This window comes from Eptatretus burgeri, chromosome 7 (genome assembly GCF_056783735.1).
Source record: "Eptatretus burgeri isolate ZD-2024b chromosome 7, Ebu_testis_v1, whole genome shotgun sequence".
Lineage (NCBI taxonomy): Eukaryota > Metazoa > Chordata > Myxini > Myxiniformes > Myxinidae > Eptatretus > Eptatretus burgeri.
In genome coordinates, this window is record NC_140967.1 from 50,676,745 (window position 1) to 50,696,590 (window position 19,846).

At 40.9% G+C, this 19,846-nt stretch overlaps 1 protein-coding gene across 5 annotated transcripts in view; it reads right to left on the minus strand.

The window, feature by feature from the left end:
• Positions 1-19,846, minus strand: part of LOC147023246 (zinc finger homeobox protein 3-like) — a 585,945-nt gene that overhangs the window by 40,363 nt on the left and 525,736 nt on the right. For all 5 annotated transcript variants that reach the window (XM_085888473.1, XM_085888475.1, XM_085888472.1 and 2 more), the window contains one exon: positions 2,704-2,808. In XM_085888473.1, coding sequence (XP_085744599.1) covers positions 2,704-2,808 — 105 coding nt within the window. The remainder of the gene's footprint in view (positions 1-2,703; positions 2,809-19,846) is intronic.

A 19,846-nucleotide genomic window follows, 5' to 3' on the forward strand; every position in this document is an offset into this window, starting at 1 on the left:
AGAGAGAGAGAGAGAGAGAAGGATTGGTGGGGAGAGGAAGGTAGTTTCCTCCTGTACGAGCCGAAACCCCATCACAGACGGATTCCGTTCATTCAACCACCCTCACCAGCTCACCTCTACTCGAGGGACATGGACTGGACAGGGCGTGCTTGCCCTCGCCTACTCATCCCACGCCCCTGCCCCACCCCCCTCCCCTCCTTCAATTTGCTTACCCCCGCCCCGCCTCCGCCTCTTCACTCCCCGCACACACACACACTGGTCTCTTGATTCCCCGCCACACTTGCCCCCGGGCCCCGCCCCCTGTCCACCCCCTCACATTCAACCCTGCTTAATTCACCCCAGCCCCCGCCCACTCATCCCCCACCCCATTTCCCACTTTCAATTTGCTTACCCCCGCCCAAAAATTTGCTTACCTTGCCCTCCGCCTCTTCACTCCCTGCCCCCGTCTCTTTACTTCTCGCCCCCGTCTCAACGAAAAGTGTTTATTCTGCTTCAGAGTTGAAAGTTGACTGTTGCCACTATGCGCGATGCACTATGACAGGTACGAAGTTTCTTTCAGTCCAGGTCACAGTACCGAGAAAAATGTGACGCGACTGCTAGGAGGAGCACAAAATTGGTCCTTCAGTATTAATATATAGAAGATTTGTCCTGTCCACCCCATTCCTTCATACCCCATTGTTTGTCCTATTCTCTTTTTTGTCATTCAACTCTACTGTTGGTGTCCTCCCCCTCCCCCACCCTCACTACTGTTCCTTTTGTCCTGTTGCGTCCTGATCCATTTTGTGTTGGAGCTCCTCCACGAGCATTGACTCTGTATACAAAAGAGTCATAGGTTGGCAACCATTGCGCAGGCTTTGTGAGCAGAATGGTCTTTTTCTGTGTTCAACTTCCTGAGAAGGGAAGTCATCTATTATATGTTGTGAACCGTAGTGTCTGACCGTACATTTGTCAGTCTCCCATTTACGGTGGCCACTTCTTGCACTGCTTTTGAAAAGCTCATCATTCCATTTTGAAATGATGGGAGAACAGGCATGAGTAATGTTGATGCCAAATTTTATTTTGCAACCAGGATATTTTTCACTCTTTTGAGACAAATCCAAATACACCACCTTATTTATCACGGAAAATTTGTTTTTGTGCCTGGTGTTTGTGTTCTTCCCATCCCTAAAAACAGTAAGCTTCCTGTTTGAAATGATTTTCAATTCTGTTTAACTGCCATACAAACGAAAAAAATTACCTTACTCGTCGATGCGCATGTGTGTTTGGGATGAAATGCCAAATTCAGAGCCAAAGTACTGTTCTGCTAAGCTGCAGATTTGTGTTCCGATTTGTGTTCTAGTGTTCAAAATATATAATTCAATGAAAATTAAGTATCGCTTGATCATAAAAATAGGCTGACAGATAGACAGACAGACAGATAGCATGAACCAATTGCTTAACCCTGCTTTTCACTTTGAGAGCAGGATAAACTATTACACAGTTGATTCAGCAGTTGTTCATATCAGCCATTCAACACGGAAATGATTGTGAGAACCACAACATTGTTTTGCATGAGGAAATGTTCGTCACCCATTACCAATTCATTTCCATTTTAAAACACACGCACGCACGCACACACACACACACACACACACACGCACGCACGCACACACACACACACACACACACACACACACACACACACACACACACACACACACACACACTGCATCCCACCAGTAGTCACCCAAATATGTGAGCAGGTGCAGCTTGGATTAGAGGATGCAAATGATTAGATTAGAGGACCCCTTAAATTAGAGGACCCCTTAAAATTATGCAGACAATTGCTTTACATATACACTACCTTTCCTTCAAAAAGGAAAGACACTACCACCATTTTTATGACAAACATTTGTTGTTTCTCTTACCATCACTGCCCAAAGATGTGAGCAGATACAGTTGGGATGATAGGTGTCCTCACCAACATTAAAATTGCACATTGAGAGATTCCAGGTGGAAGAAAGCCCCAACTCAACTGAGTTCTCCAAGCCTGAGAGATCAATCTTTTCTTACACGACTAAAGTCAAGCCCATAAGAAGAATAATGCAAGCTCAACATTTTAAACATCAGTCTTGTCACATATGTCTGTCTTCAGGCATCATGACCAAGATTAAATGAGCTTAAAATGCAGAGTTTACAGGGCCACCTGTATACTGGCAGATGGCTTCACATTTGTACAACCCGACACATCATCAATGATGTCACTGTTCACATTAAATAACGGATTTATCAGTCAATAGAACGATGAACTGGATTTGAGAAAGCCCCAAACCAAACTAAATTCAGCAGAGAGAGAGAGAGAGAGAGAGAGAGAGAGAGAGAGAGAGAGAGAGAGAGAGAGAGAGAGAGAGAGAGAGAGAGAGAGAGAGAGAGAGAGAGAGAGAGAGAGAGAGAAAGAAAGAAAAAAAAAAAAAAAAAAGACAAGGGAAATGGCTGTCAGCAATGAGCATTGTAACATGCAGATAGTCATGAACATTAAACGATGCATATCTTGTAAAAAAATAAAATAAAAGGTCAGAATGTACATCAAACAAAGCAGTGATATCGAAGGCCTAATGATGAATGTTCACAGTGCAAATGGGTAACATTCAAAGACTTCGAGTAAATGAGCGCATGATAGGAGGCCAGTTAGATTCTACACAAAGCAACATGGGGCCAACCCACCAGCTTCTGCCTCAGCTGCAGGTTCTCTGTCTGTGCTGCCATCGCCGTGGGATTCTTTCACGCTCTGGCTGGACCCGGTCGTTCCTTCTCCATCCTCCACCTCCTCTGTAGAGCAGAAAGTATAAATGGTTCGTTATTAAATGCAACTACGACAAAATGTCATCTGTTAATTTTCCAGTTCAGAGAAGACTTTTTTTGTGCAGTCAATTTGAAAATGGTATCATCAGTAAGTATTAAGTTATCTCCATATGCAGGTTTTAGAAGGAGGAACAGAGCCCTCCCAGGTCTCATTGTATCCACCTCCATTACAGTGTCTGTGTGTTTTCACAAAAAAAAATTGTATGATAAACGAGGTGCTTTTCCATTCCATATTGTAAGAATGTCTTTCATGGAGAGCAACATTCATATGGTAGAATTGCAGGTGAAATAATCAGGACACTGAGAGCAGCTCCATGTTGCACAGAACGTATCGATAGGTCACAGTCGGACATATACCAACACATGGAGCTACCGTAAGTAGATTAAAAAAGTGTTCTTAAAGGTAACAAAAGAAGACCATATGGAAGTCAATGAACATAATAACTGTAAAAACATTATTGATGAAACAATGAAATAAATACATTTCAAAACATTTTCAGTCGTTGCTAGGGGGCGCAGGAAAGCTATTGAACAACACCTCGATTCAGTCGTAAGTAAGCCAAATAGACGTGTTGGGCAATGTGCAGAATGTGTTATGTGCGAGAAAATGTGTGTACGTATTCCAAAGTGATGTGAAGTCTTGCATTTATATGGTTATATCATAGAATGTGCAATGAAGATTGTGAATGCAGGAAAACACAGTACAACAAGGAAAGTCAAAGCTGTAAGATATTGGTAGAGAGCTAGCAAATGAGATTACATTGCCAGATTGACTGACTGTTTCGACACACCTGAGGTCGTGGATCAACCGATGTCGACTCATGGCTGAGGTTGTGGACCCACTGTTTGGAGGGGCTCTGGGTGGAAAGGGTCAAAACCTCGAAGAACAATGAAGCCTAGCTGATGATCCAGGCAGTTGAAAATCTCGCAATTGCTCACAAGTTACCAAAGCTCTTACTTTAGCAAACAACTATTTTGAGGTTTGCAATTGTGATAAAGTTAAGCATAGGGTGTTGTAAAATGAGAATCATTTACGATACCCTTTATATGTTAATATGAAGATTTGGTTACCAGACTTGGTGGCGTAATGGTTGTAGCATCTGCTCTGAGCCTGGGAGGTTGGTGGTTCAAACCCTGGCTGAGTCATACCAAAGACTTTAAAAATAGTATGTGCTGCTTTGTTGCTTGATGTTCAGCATTTAAAAGGATAAAAGCACAGACAATCCCCATATGTTGGCATCCATGCGGAGGAGGAAATTCCTCCTTTGGAAATGCTTTGCTGAGTGGGGTGAGAAAGGTGGTGCCAATGTTGCGATGTCACTTGCACCCAGAGTGCCCTGGGAAGTGATGGCACTTCCTGCAGGCTCAGTGACTGTGTTTGTCTCATCTAACAGTCCTATGTTGTGTATTTGTCTGGATATGTATGTGTGTCTGGCAGGTGTACTGTGAGCCTTATAACCTGTAAAATAAAAATAAAAATAATAAAACTATGTGTGTGTGTGTGTGTGTGTGTGTGTGTGTGTGTGTGTGTGTGTGTGTGTGTGTGTGTGTGTGTGTGTGTGTGTGTGTGTGTGTGTGTGTGTGTGTGTGTGTGTGTGTGTGTGTGTGTGTGTGTTTTGCTTGCATGAATATTATCAAGAAGAAGAAATTATGATGCACAACGTTTTCTTCTTCCCGATTTAAGTGCATCCGAAAATCAAATGCAAAAAAAAAGAAGAAAAAGACATAGAGCTCTTCACCGGTGTTTGCAATATATGAGGGCGCAGCTATAAGTGACAGGAAAGGTGAATTATCATTTCGTTATCATTGTCGACATTTCATTCGACCTCTGTGACACAGCGCATCAAAAGTAATTGCAGAAAATAATGCTTTCCAAGAAATAATTTTAAAGCCAAGGCCCAGAATCCGAAGGAAGAAAAAAAAAAAAAAAAGAGAAAAGAAGGAGCATTTGAACTGTACAGTCACCTGAGGGAGAATTCCATCTCTGCACGCTAGCTCCACTTTAACATCCTGAGTCTATAAAACCTAATAACCATGCGAATCGGTTATTTGAGAAGGGTCAGAAACCAACTCCATACCCTGGTGCCATCTTTCCCAGCTGGATAAAATAAAGATCTTCCTCAGAAGGCATTGCGGAGCAGCAGAAATTCAAATCCGCGATGGCCCGAAGAAAATTTGTGCTCCTATTAGACCGAGGCAAAAATCCCATTGCATAACACCGGGGTAAATCAAAGAGACCCGGCAATCAACGGGAGCAGCGATCTTGGCTAAATGAGGTGTCATTTTGTCTCCAAACGAGAGTTGGGAATTGCGTTCCGTGCCTAGAATGGTCGTGAGCCCTGCGGTTCGTACACGTAATTCATGCCACTTTTGCTGTGCACATTTGCTCGAATCGTTGACTCAAAACTGTGGGGGATCAGTTGATTGTAAATGCTTCAGGAATCCCCCGAACGTATCGTTCAAAAGTGGCAGTGATTTTTTTTTTTAAGATAATGCATTGTAATTTTATGATTATCGTGACTCCCCCTGCCTCACAAGCTCCACCATTATCTCTCACATCCCTACCACGAGGGGTCCAACTGACAGGAAGGCAACGCTTTGACATCTACCTCATCTGCACATTTTGATGGAAACATTTAACCAAAACCTATAACACATGTGTCTGTGTTTGCAGAGAGTGATTTATGGAACTTCGTATTGGTTTCAAAGGATAAAAAAAACCCCCCAATGTTCTCTGCTTTAACAACTTTAAAAATGTCAACGGAGTGATTGCTCTGCCAGCGTATTCCGCCTGACCACTCGGGGGGGACTTGCATGGAGCAACCTATTGGGTTTGCCCCCGTGGTGAACATTCTTCCCACTAACATGCCGTCAGTGCAAATGGCTGGCAGACCCGAGAGCGCATCCGTCGGGCGGGCTTCGCGGCCTCCACAGTTTATGATTTAATGAGCCAGACACCCATCACCATGGCCTCAGCTGCAAAGACGTGACGGGGAAGAAGCTGCAGCGACGCAGCTTCCATTATGGTGAAAATAGCTCAGAGTTTTGTGCATTTGTTGGTCATAAAGCGGAGTGGTCTTGACATGGAAGAAAAAAAAAAAAAAGCAAAACAAAATTTATTTGAAGATCATTGTTTTGTTAATGGCTGGAGATGTCGTGCAATCACGAATGAATAATACGGTAAAAATCCGACGATGTCTCGTGTCGCCCAATAACTGGCAAATTAAACAATTACTGGCCAATAAAATGCATTCAAAAGATGCCCACGTCGTCAATGTCGTTTACATTTGACAAACTTCTGAGAAAAAGAACAATGTGAAGAAGATTGTCTTCACATGTACATGTTGAGAACAGGCCAGACTGCAGCGATATTCAAGGTTATCAATGAAGAAAGCCGTGCATAATTTTTGCCGGTGCTATCGTGTGGAAAGCCCGCAGTGTTATGGCATTACGTTAAACTGTCCAGATGCGAATTGGGGCTTTACATCAAAATACGATGGCAGTCTCTGTCAAAATTTCCCTTTGTGTCTGCTCTAATTGGCTCGGCAAGAGGAACTTCTGCTTTAGGACTGTGGCCGTCAGCTCTTTTGAGATGGAGGGAGAAGTCATTTTGTGTCGCCGTCCCTCATTGCGCTCAAGCTAATTGACAGTGGTTACCTTCTGGATTAGGAAGAAGTGATGAAGGTCAAAAGGAAGCAGGAAAGGGCTGGTGTCATTTTCAAAAAATAGAAAACCTATTTTACATTGTGCTGTCCTGAAAGAGTGGCAAGGCTGACAAAGACATGCATGATGTCGCCTCATAATGGGAACCATGGTGATGGAACACTTTTCATTTTCGTATTTATAAAAGGTAAAATAGCTAGAGTTGTGGAAAGGTTTCTAATAGCTAATGACAATGACAGTCAATAGCTAATGACAAGACAAAGGTACGTGATGTATTCAGCGATGATGGCCCGACACGCTCAAAATGGATCTGAAAGTGCTCAAATCCCGATCCTCCATCCTTCATCTTGAGTTCCCTTCTTCATTGTCCTTTCTTTACTGCGACATAAACAAATGTTTCTGGAGCAGGAGTCATTTTAATGGAGTAAAACCAGGCTGTTACTGTTCTTCACAGTGACCTAAGTCCCACATATAGTGGAGCTCTTGCATATATTACAGGCAGACAAGATCAAGAGTAAATGTGATTTCACATGGAATGTCGGGACATCCATTGACGATGGAAAAATCAACCGAGTATATGGAACTTGATTGCGGGATATCTACATCATGAGACAGGTTCTTGGATGCGAACACCAAATAGATCAATCTCAGCAATAAAAATCTTGAAAAATGCACGATTACTGTCTTTGTTAAGCACACGGGTACACTTATTTGATAGGAGAGAACGCAAACTGTCCAGATGATTGCTAATGCAGGCATTGACTTGTACACTTTTGCACAAAACCCCTGATGTACCAAATTTAATGAAAACAGTGTGATTGAACAAGCACTGTGTACATCACACACACGCTTCGTGCAGGAATCATATACTAATATAAGCGGCAATGTTTGTTGCTGCAACGCAAGTCATTGTCGATATGCAGCTGCTAAATGTTGAATGCAATCGCAATATCTGTTTTAATTTTTGCAAAAAGAAAGACCTACTCATACAACATACACCTGTTGATGAGTCCTTCAAAAAGAGCTGACAGGAAGCAAGATGTGGGGAATGGCAGGCTTGATTTCAACCACTAGGGTGACACCTGTTAGCACATGCAATTATCACCATCATGAACTTTCTAAGCTATAACATGTCATGGTTGTGGCTACTACAACTCACCCATTTTGGCTCTTTGACTTAGATCGGGAGTTCAATCGCAGAATCTCCTGCGCCATGCCTTTCTTCTCTATCATGACCATTTGGAAGATTTAAACAATGACATTTAAATGATGCACATTTGTGTGCACATGTGGATAGAAATAATTATTTTATGCTCACTTTTCAAAAACAGGTTATCTTGGTCTTTTTGCCGATGGTTTCCTCGGTGTGGCTTTTTGTGACAAAAGTTTGACCAATCCAACCAAAACTCTAAGGAATCAAAGTCATACATAAACAGTCAAACAAAAACCCTTTGGTGCATCAATCAATTAAATCATTTCAAGAGATTAATTCGAACAAGATGCCAAAAAGTCACGGGATGGCATTGCCATGACAACTGCTGAGATACACAGCAAAGGGTTGTGAGATTGCAAGTCCTGGAGTAGTTTTCACCAAGGGAAGGTAGGTAATCTTCATATATATGTATATATATATATATAATTAGAAATATAAACACACAAGCCAGAAGGCGACATGGGTAGTCACTACATAATTGCATACTAGTTATACAGTTTTTGACGATCGGGCTGAAATTTTTTGACAGAGGTTGATTATAGTGCGCATAAAAGCGCGGAAGCCGATTTTTGATTTTCGAAAACATAATTTTTTTAGGATTTTTCAAAAATTTCAAAGTCCCGTTGCTTGGCAACGGTGGTGTCCATAGCAACGGTGCTCAAAAGCATAGAACTATATCCTGGTATGGACCTACCTGTCAAGTTTCATCAAAATCGGTTGACTCCTCTGGCCTCCAGAGCTGTCCATTACAAACAGACATACAAACAAACATACAAGCCGGCAGGCGACATGGGTGGTCGCGACATAATTGCATACAAGTTATACAGTTTTTGACGATCGGGCTGAAATTTTTTGACAAAGAGGTTGATTATAGTGCGCATAAAATCCTGGAAGCCGATTTTTGATTTTCGAAAAAATAATCTTTTTCGGATTTTCCAAAAAATTCAAAGTCCCCTTGCAAGGCAACGGTGGCGTCCATAGCAACGCTGCTCAAAAGCATAGAACTCGATCCTGGTATGAATCTACCTGTCAAGTTTCATCGAAATTGGTTGACTCCTCTGGCCTCCAGAGCTGTCCATTACAAACAGACATACAAACAAACAAACAAACAAACATACATACAGACAGACGGAAAAAGTGAAAATAAGGGTACTCTCGCGACCACCCAACAAACATACAGACATACGGAAAAGCTGAGAATAAGGGTAGTCTAGCGACCACTATATATATATATATATATATATATATATATATATATATATATATATATATATATATATATATATATATATATATATATATATATATATATATATGTTGTTGTTCGTCTTTCGGCTGCTCCCGTTAGGGGTCGCCACAGTGGATCATCCGTTATGATCCGCATACTGATTTGGCAGAGGTTTTAGGCCGGATGCCCTTCCTGACGCAACCCTGGTCGCCTCTTACGACACAGGGATATGGATTGGGTTTCGCCATGATTCCAGGCTGCCCTACACCCTCTCATAGCGCGGCCCAGTGCAGAGCAGCCGTCCTCAAGCGATCCTCCAACCCAAGCCTCCGAGTAGCCGGATTACAGGCGCACGCCACTACGCCCGGTGTATATATATATATATATATATATATATATATATATATATATATATATATATATATATATATATATATATATATACATATATATATATATATATATATATATATATATATATATATATATATACATATATATGTATATATATATGTATATATGTTTTTGTTTATATATATATATATATATATATATATATATATATATATATATATAATATATATATATATATATATATATATATATATATATATATATATATATATATATATATATCTATATCAACTATAAGCTATCAAGATGTCACATGTCAAAAACCTGGTGTGGCCAGAGACTTAAGCTCCCAGCGACTATTAGTACTGTACCCCCTAATTATTACAGGCTTTCCGCTTCCTTGGGTATTACTTCCTTCGTTGAAGCTCTTCAAAAGCTAAGCATTTTGGTCAGACTCAGTGGTGCAATGGTTAGAGTGTCCACTCTGAGTATTCACATTTCTCTTCTTATTCACATTTCTCTTCCAAATCTGTCAATCACACAAACTCTTGGTCTATCGACAGTCCCTTCGGGCAAGTTGTGAAGTAAACTTATATCTTCATTTATCAGAATTGGGGATTATGAGAAGTCCAGTCAGCAGAGCATCCCAGCACATGACCATTAATGCTTCTCAGTCTGTACCCATGCATCACACCCACATCTGCGTGCCCACCTCCTCTTCCTCTCACTGTGTGTTCTGCTCCCCTTGATCCCCCCAATGCACATCCTACTCTCGGCCACACCCATGCACCTTCTGCTTATCCCACATTCCACTCTTGGGCACAGCCACTACGTGTCTTTTTGGCTCCCCCTCCTCAACCGCGTGTCTTGTTCCCTCTCTGCCTGCTGCATGTCCTCACTCATCAATCGCAAGTCCCACTTCCTTTCTCTGCCATGTGACCCACTCTCGACTTCAGCCACACTTCACAACCCTCATCCCCCCAGCAGCACATCCTGCTCCCACTCTCCCATCATCCTTTCCGCTACCACTCCTCCTGTGCCGTGTGTCCCACTTTCCCTTCCCCCACCACAAGCCTTCCACCTCCTACCAAATGTCCAATTCCATGCTTCACCTGCTCCTCATCCCCTCCTTCCTCCACCTTCACAGTGTGATCCACCAATATAAAAGGTCTCTGTTATAATATTTCCGATCTTTGCATTCAGGTTGCTGCTGCTGCTCCGGACATTGTATGTTAAAGAGAAATGATTCTCTCACAGGATGTTTTGGATTCCTAAGTGTGTCTCCCTAGCTATTCTCCGTTCCGCTTTGGCAGGCCCTTCCGCCACTCCAGAGGCGGTGTTGTTGTGCATGTCAAAAACTGCATTGCTCATTGTTCATTGGTCTCACTAATGCCTCCAAACCCTCTGGAATACGTCTGGCTCCGTATACCTCTGCACAACCACCTAGTGTTTCTCTGTGTGGTTTAAAGTCCACCCCAATGATGATGGCTCTCTCTACCCCTCTGGAATAAATCAACTCGTAATCACCCACACTTACTTTGTGTTTCTCATTTGTGGTGATTTCAACTGTCATCATGTCAGCTGGCTGGGTGTTAGCTCAACAACAAGTAGTCATGGCATTTCAGCAAAAGCCTGATGCAACTTTATGTGTTTGAGCCGATCTGTAAACTTCTTCACCCAGATTTATACTACTGGTGCATCCTCCCTCCTGGAACTAGTAATGTCGAGCTTTTCATCTAATCTCTCTTGTTCCCCTTCTACTTCCATTGGCTCTTCTGATCACTTTCTTGTCAAGACCCATATGTCACTGACTATTGAAAGGCAGCAACCTCCATGATGCAGAATGTGGCTGTTTGCACAAGCCAACTGGCATGGTCTTTAATCTGCTCTCTCACAAAAGGGTTTATTCTGCATGGGAATACTTTCGTAAAAGTATTTCTCTCATCCACGGGTTCATCCCATCCCATCTGCGACTTGCTGATCCATCCTCTCGACTTTGGTACACTGAATCATGTGGAAAAGTGGATGCAGTCAAGCAGCTTGCATTCTCGGAAAGCGAGCCTGAATGAGGGCAATTTTCTTTCATTTCCTAAGGCTCGCAACAAGTGTGTGTCCATCCTGAAGCAAGACAGAAAACATCATCTTGCTTATCTCAAGGCCAAACACTCTAACCAGTCTCCTTCCTCTAAGAGTCTAAGTCATGGTGATGTCTTGTCATATCTGTCTCTGGTATTTGCTTCTCTTCCATCCCGTTCCTCATCTGAAATGGCTGTACTGCAGACTTTGCCTGACATAAGGCAGAATGTCTAAACTCTTGTCTTTTTTCCTCCAAGTCTCATGTACCGAATCCATCCTGCTCTGTCCACATCTTACCCCCACGTACCCTTTGTCCACTTGACGCTGTGGACTTCTCACCCGAGAAGATAGAGAAAGTTCCGTCTGGTCTTGACACTGCTTCGGCGATGGGTCCTTCCTCGATGGCATCAGCATCCTTGTCCTCAAATCCTGCTCGGTCATTCTTGCTCTCCCTCTATCTGCCCAATTCAGTCTGTCCTTCTCTTTTGGCCACCTCTTCTCTGCAAGGTCAGCAAACATCACTCTTGTCCACAAGAAGGGTGCAAAATCAGACCCTACCAATGATAGGCCAGCGAGTTTGCTTCCAATTATAAGCAAAAGTCATGGAATCAATCATGCTTTGGATGTGGTCTTTCCTTTTTTCAAACAACCTGATATCCAACTATCAGTATGGATTCTGTCCGAATCACTCAACTGTGGACATTTTTCTGCTCCTCTCTCAGCAATGGTTTGAGGCCCTCATTCTCAAACAGGAGGTTAGAATCATCTGCTGGACATATCTCAGGCGTTCGACAGTTTGGCATCTTACTTTGTTTGCCAAGCTTTCTGCTTGCGGCATGGAAGGCCACCTTTATTTCTGGATTTCTGACTTCTTCCTCTCATACAGTTGAGATATTGCCATCAATGGAGCTCTCTCCTCTCCTCTCCTCTCCCAGTGGAGGCTGGTGTTCCCCAAGGCAGTGTTTTTGGCCCAGTCTTGTTCCTCATCTGTTTTATATACATCTCCAATGCTCTTGAAAACCCTTCCTTCCTTTTTGCAGATGATTCCATATTGTGCCACACAGTAACCCCATCCCTCTGCTAGGATGATAGGATGATAACTGTCACGTCTCTCTCTTTCTTTGCTGATTTGGAAGATGTTATATTCTGTTATAATTAATGGAACATGAAGTTCAATCTTGAAAAATCCCAGTCTCACCCTATCACTTTGGAATGATCATCAAATGGGCCCACTTATCTTTTTCCTGGGTTATCCACTTGAACAGGTTCAGTCTCTTGAACTTCTCGGTCTCATGATCAGCCATGACCTTCCCTGGGCGGACCACACAGCAAGGCCTCCAAAGCGAGCCACAGACTGGGCATCTTCGGTCAATCCAAGTCTTTCCTTGGAAAATCAGAACTACTCAGTGTCCAAGGCCTTTGTGTCCAGAGCTCAATGGAAAACTGCTTTCCACTATGGGTTGGCACTCAAGCATCACATATCTATCTCTATCTCTATCTCTATCTCTATATCTCTATCTCTATATCTCTATCTCTATATCTCTATCTCTATATCTCTATCTCTATATCTCTATCTCTATATCTCTATCTCTATATCTCTATCTCTATATCTCTATCTCTATATCTCTATCTCTATATCTCTATCTCTATATCTCTATCTCTATATCTCTATCTCTATATCTCTATCTCTATATCTCTATCTCTATATCTCTATCTCTATATCTCTATCTCTATATCTCTATCTCTATATCTCTATCTCTATATCTCTATCTCTATATCTCTATCTCTATATCTCTATCTCTATCTCTATCTCTATCTATATCTATATCTCTATCTCTATATCTCTATCTCTATATCTCTATCTCTATATCTCTATCTCTATATCTCTATCTCTATCTCTATCTCTATCTATATCTATATCTATATCTATATCTATATCTATATCTATATCTCTATCTATATCTCTATCTATATCTATATCTCTATCTATATCTCTATATCTCTATATCTCTATATCTCTATATCTCTATATCTCTATATCTCTATATCTCTATATCTCTATATCTATATCTATATCTATATCTCTCTCTCTCTCTCTCTCTCTCTCTCTCTCTCTCTCTCTCTCTCTCTCTCTCTCTCTCTCTCTCTCTCTCTCTCTCTCTCTCTCTCTCTCTCTCCTGGATTCTGTGGGATTTAAAGCTCTCAAAAGTATTTGAATCTCCCATGATGAGGCCAAAGCACAAGGTCTGTTGCTTCCACATTGCAGGCAGGTTGGTGGTCTCCCTGTTTTCTCTTTTCCAACGTTGCTCCCTCCGCTCTCTCAGTATTTCGACCATCCACAGCAAATACAGGATGCATGTCCTCTTCCAACAAACCCCTCTTGGTTAAACATCCAAACTCCAGACTGACTGCACACCTCAACTCTCTTATTCCTCACTTATCCTATCTCTGCAACTGCCTTCCAGAGGCTGTTCTGTCTCAAACTTCCCTCCAGGTCTTCAAGCAGGCAGTGCACCTCCACCTTGTGTCATCCCCTGTCCTGACCTATGATCTTGATTACGTTTGTGCCCAATTGTTGCCTGGCTACCTCACTGTCAATTTCACCTTGCTCTTCCATGAGCCTCGCTTTTGTAAAGAAGGAATAAAAAACGGGAATCAACATCTGTCTTCTTTGCTCTTCCCACAGATTTTCCAATGTTTGTCTGACTTTCTGACTTGGTTTGTGTTTGTGATTTGGTTTGGTGGAAATCTTTCCCTGGAATGGAGGTTCATTTTGGCTGAGGTTTCTCCCATTGATACTTGAGTGGTTATTCCATTCATGGATATTGATGATATGCAAGAGTTATTTTAATGCACTTGCTCTTTGCTGCATTTTTATATATTAATCCTATTTATTTCTACTTGATTTCTAACTTTATTATATTTCAAACTATACTTATGTCTCCGGTTCTATCTTTCTCACCAGAAAGGATACTTGTAATTGGTTTGCCAGACTGTCAAGACAAACTTCAGATTTATCACTGGACATGAACTTCATTTACATAACTTATAATCATCGAATTTTCTCCTGCAGATGTCATCTATTTCTCTCTTTCTCTTCTTCTTTCCTTCTCTCCTCTCCCTCTCTTCCCCCATCACTCTCTCATTTCCAACTGTACTCTCATTTAGGCCCTTGCAAAGGTGCTACGTATAAACAAGGTCTAGTTTGCAGCGGGCGGTAGGTGCAGGAACGAGGTTAATGCTCCCTTTCACCTTTCGATTATCCAGCTGCTCCGGTTGCGGCATTTGTTCTCGGCATGAGAATGGAGCCCTGTCTATTACACGAAGCATCGGCTGGCAGCTGGAGTGCATCAGTATGGCTGTGAAACTCTGTAACAAGATGAATACTGCTTCAAGAATACCATCCCATGACATGGATTCTGCAAGATCGAGATGATGTCAACATGAAGAGAATGACAGGATAAGACAGAGCCAGTAGGTCAATGGACTTTTGAATTTATTTGAAATTATTATTCCTTCTGCTGACCTTTTCTGAAATCTGCCACTTTGCTCCAAATTTAATCTACCACATGATGAGAATTATATTTACGATGATTTAGCTTATTAAATTATGTGTGCTACATCTCTGATAGGACAAATCAATGTAATGAAGGGTTTCGTAATTGTGAGTGGTTATATATTTCAGCATAATTTCTGTGGCAGACAAATTCTGGTTTGTTTAGGGTTTAGTTGTAGTTTTGAGTATTTATTTGAATATTTGCTCCATCACTGCAAAAATGATGGAATAATGGCCAAAAACTTTGTAGAACTGCAGAAAGTGTTGAAGTGGGCAGACACTCGCAGGTGTACACATTATACAGCAGTGCATATAGTAAATTTTTGAAAAATCACCCGATTCATCACCAAGGTGATAAAGAGTGCGTTAAATCAATACACTAAGTGATATGCCCTTTCTTATTTACCCTGGGTTACTATGAATAGGTTTCAAAAGAAATGGAATCTTTATTGTGTTTTGATGCATAAATGGTAAAACATCAAAACCACATAACAATTCAAATACTATTGTTGTGTGGTTGGTATTTAATGATATACATACATATATATATATATATATATATATATATATATATATATATATATATATATATATATATATATATACATATACATACATACAAACATGACAACCTAATAATTATTGCCATAATGTTTGAGACCTATTAATGTTCACCACCTGACCACATCACTACAAACATGATAGTTATACTTTCCAGGATTCGATTTCTACCTGTGCCACCGAAGGTTGACGTAGGTTGTTTCCATCCCTGTTTGTCTGTTTGTCTGTCTGTCTGTGAGCAGGAAATCTGAAAGAGTTAAGGACAGATTCGGATGAAACTTGGTGGATAGTTTGGGTGTGTGAAAAGGATGAATTACTACGATTTTGGTGAAGTTCCAGATCCGGATATGAGAATTTAACCAGAGAGTTGGTGTCAAAGCCACCCAATGCTCGCCTGTTTATACATTTATCGCTTTAAAAAAACTAGTCTAATAATATTTTTTATAAATCATTGCAGTGAAGTCTGATCCAAATAATTTTAAAGCAATATATGTATTTGTATATTGTAATCAGTAAAAAACAGTATGGTAGATAAAAACATTAGAAAGGAAATAACTTGCACCAAAAACTTTAACATTTTCATGCTCACGCTGACGCTGACGCTCACGCCGGGGGTATTGCTGTAGCTCTCTGTTCTTCGAACAGGCGAGCTAAAAAATGATTCTTTACCATTGAAAGATAGGGATAAAAATGATATATTGCATGATATCTCAAAAAGTTGTGGATGGATTGTGACAAAACTTGGTGGATGAGTTGGATGGGTGACAAGAACAAACCAATTCGATTTTGGTCAAGGTCCGAATGCAGATCGATCTACCAATGGGATACAAAACGTAAACTGTTCAGCCTGGTGGAGGTTTGCGCTCTACCCAGTGCCGCTTTAGTTATCATTATGTAATGTTGATAAACATATCAATTTTCGATCACACTCGCAGGCCGACAAAAAATATCTCCATCATTAATCGACAAAATGTATAGAAAGGGGACATAAAAAAACTGATCGTTAAAAATTTGTTAGAATTCTATTAATGTGTAAAAAATGCAATGAGTGAAGCAGGTATTTCCATGTCTGTGAAAACATCCGGGTGTGGTGCGAAAGGAGCATACACAGGCACGTTTCTCACGGGTCGTTTAACGGCCCGAGATTAACACCAGAGGTATTACGCACTTTAATGACTACACCATCCTGAAAAATGATAAAGATAAAATGAAAATAAATGCTCAAAAATCAACATCTGTTTCATCTGTGCAGAAGTTATTAAAAAAAAATCTAATGATACTAAGCTTAATTAGAGTCCAGGAAGAAAGAGGTGAGCAGTACTGTATATCCAAACAATGTTTTTTTTAATACTGATGATACGCAAGAATTATTAATGTGATGTCATACGGATATTGATAATGTTATGCGTATATGCTTTTACACTACTCCTACAATGTATGTTTGCTACATCTCTGAGAAGGAAATGGAATGTAATGAAGGGTTTCGTAATTGTGAGTGGTTTTATATGCCTGGTATAGGCTTAATGGTTGGGGTGGTGGGTTTGGGATCCTAGGATCCTGAGTTCAAATCCCATTTTGCTGTTGAATTAATACCAGGTGGGGTTGACTGCCTGTCAACCTTTTGAGGTTGGCAAAATGAGTGCCAGCTTGCTGGTAGCTTGCGTCGGAGTGGTGACCTGTTCAGGATTGTGCCCAAGAGCCAAGAAGACTGCTTAGGCAGCACCAATGTTCTGCACAGAATACAGAGTATGGTCCTGATGGATGGATGGATGGAGTGGTTGTATATTGTATATTTCAACATAATTTCTGAAAATATACCCTCCTCAAACGATGTCATAATTTGGACTTATATACATACTGCTATATACTGGTCATAAAATTTTATAAATCAAATAAGCAAAGAGATGTATTTGAGGATCGGTACAAAAGTAATGCTTCTTATGATATTTCTATTTCAGGTAAGCCCTGTTTGGAAGGCAAAAAAAATTCCTCCTGAAAATAGCATTTCTCCACATATCCTGACTGACCACTGTGGTCAGTCACGTGACAACATGCCACTGGTCTAAAATGGACCGCTCTTTCTGAAGTGTGCACAAAGCAGAAAGCTGTGATTGAATTTTACTGCAGAGGGAGTAAGTATGTAGAACTAGAATGTACCATTGTCATCCTGAATAATGTACATACAATTAAATTTCGAGTTTCTGTCAGGGATGAAAGTACGAGGGGCCCTGTGGGAATAGCCCTTTTTGGAGTTATTTACACAGCCACCGTAAAGTTAATGTCCCAGTAAATTACGGTAGATGAAAATGTGATGACCTTTTTGCTTTTCACATTAATGTGTATAATAACACAAAACAGTGTTGTATTTTTGCCTTCATTATGCTCTGTTATCAATGGCTCATTCTCTCACCTTAATGGTCATATCTTTCACATGCAGGGAACCACATATGTGACTATGGGCTTGTCTCCTCCACTGCAATTAAGCATTAAAAGGAGTAATTCTTCATGCAAACACACTCCTGATACCAAAACTCAAATACCCCTCAGACCCACGAGTATCGGTGCACGTTGGGCATACATTTTGTTTTCTCTGTGGGCACCACTGGATATGAGTAACATGTTTGGGAGAAGTGGTGGAATTGGCGAACAAAAAAAGAAGAGATGATGAGGACGAAAGATGGATGTAAAACCAATGATGAGCATTTTTGAATGATTGGGAGATAGCCAGACAGGAATGTTTTTCTTAAAGTTTCTGCAATATCATCATCATCTTATACCATGCCCCATGCAGAGTGTTGGCGTTGCCGAAGCGGTTTCTAGGCTACAATCCCTGTCGGGCCACCACTCTGACTCAGGAAGTCAGTGCAGGTATTTGTAATTGACCTACTCTTATCACAAAGGACACAATGGGACGCTTAACGTGTACCAACTAATTGCCAGTGATGGGACACCCAGTTTAACGTCCATCCGAAGGACGGCAAGCACATTGCTGAATCATGAAACACCGACCACGCTGACAGTTAAGAGCTCGGCCAAGATTCAAACCAATGTTAGACAGCTCGAGGCCACCCTGCCAACGTCTCCTGCAATCGAGACAAGAAAAATATTGCTTTATGAAAGAATAAGATACAGCTGAATTGCCAATATATTTGCGTTCTTATAGATGATTAATGACAACAGACATCACAAATTGAGAAAAGCGGCTGGCGGTGACTGCTGCTTTTCAGTGAGATGTGACCAGGGTCATGTGTTTTTTCTAGGTATTTATCACATCCTTTCAACAGCCAATACTGCCAATCCAATCAACATAAGTCTCTATCACATAAGTTCTATACCAACTGAATTATCCTTCTCCAATTCTGAAAAATGGCACAAAACAGTCCACAATTATGATGTGCTCTTGTCTTCGAAACGACACGATTGCTCAACTCAAAATCAATGAGTCCAATGGTTGACTGCCAGACAGCAAAGATTTTATGTTCTGAAATGTGATTGAAATCTTTCCATTTGTTTTACACTATCAATCAAAGCTGTTGTGTCTAAGATTTTGGATGCAATATTATTTCAACTAATGGTATTAGTAGGATTAAAACGCTGAATGGAGAGCACTGAAAAATTTGCCGCTCTGCCGAAGAATTTCTGGACGACTGAGCAGCACCCATTCACCTTCAAATTTCACTGCAGACCCTTTTGCCCACCCACCAGTTTGCTCTCTAGCAAATGGGAAGTTCCATATAACTACCACACTGCTCCATACATTTTCATCAAACAACAAATGGGATAAACCATCTCAAAATGTTATTTATTTATTTAAATGTTCTTTAAAATAAGTGAAGCGTTGAGCCCCAGTCAGACTGCATCAATAATAATAATAATGGGAGAGAAAAATTGCTGCAGTACAAAGTCAATGAAAGCAGTCACATTTGATTAGATAATGATACAGTTTCTTCTTTTAAATGACCTGTATCAATTAGTCAACAAATCTGTTAATATTCAGGATGAAATAAGCAACAACAACTATTTTTTAATGAAATAGCAACTTTTATAAATCAATGAATGAACATGAAAATAATTAAGAATCATCAATATACAATATTATTTTATGTCCGACAGGATGAGGCATGGGTAGCGCACATTCCTTAAACTGACTGGTCTGAGTTCGATTCTCGACCTGGCTTGCATACTGTCAGATTGATGCTTTGCAGACAAGACATTGCTTCAGTGAGTGCACCGTCCCTCGGATGGATGTTAAGCTGGTTGTCCCGTTTGATAGAATTTGTTGGTGGATGTTAAAGATCCCATTGTGCCGTTCATGAGAATTCTGTGAATGATCAATGGCACATTGGCCAAATTC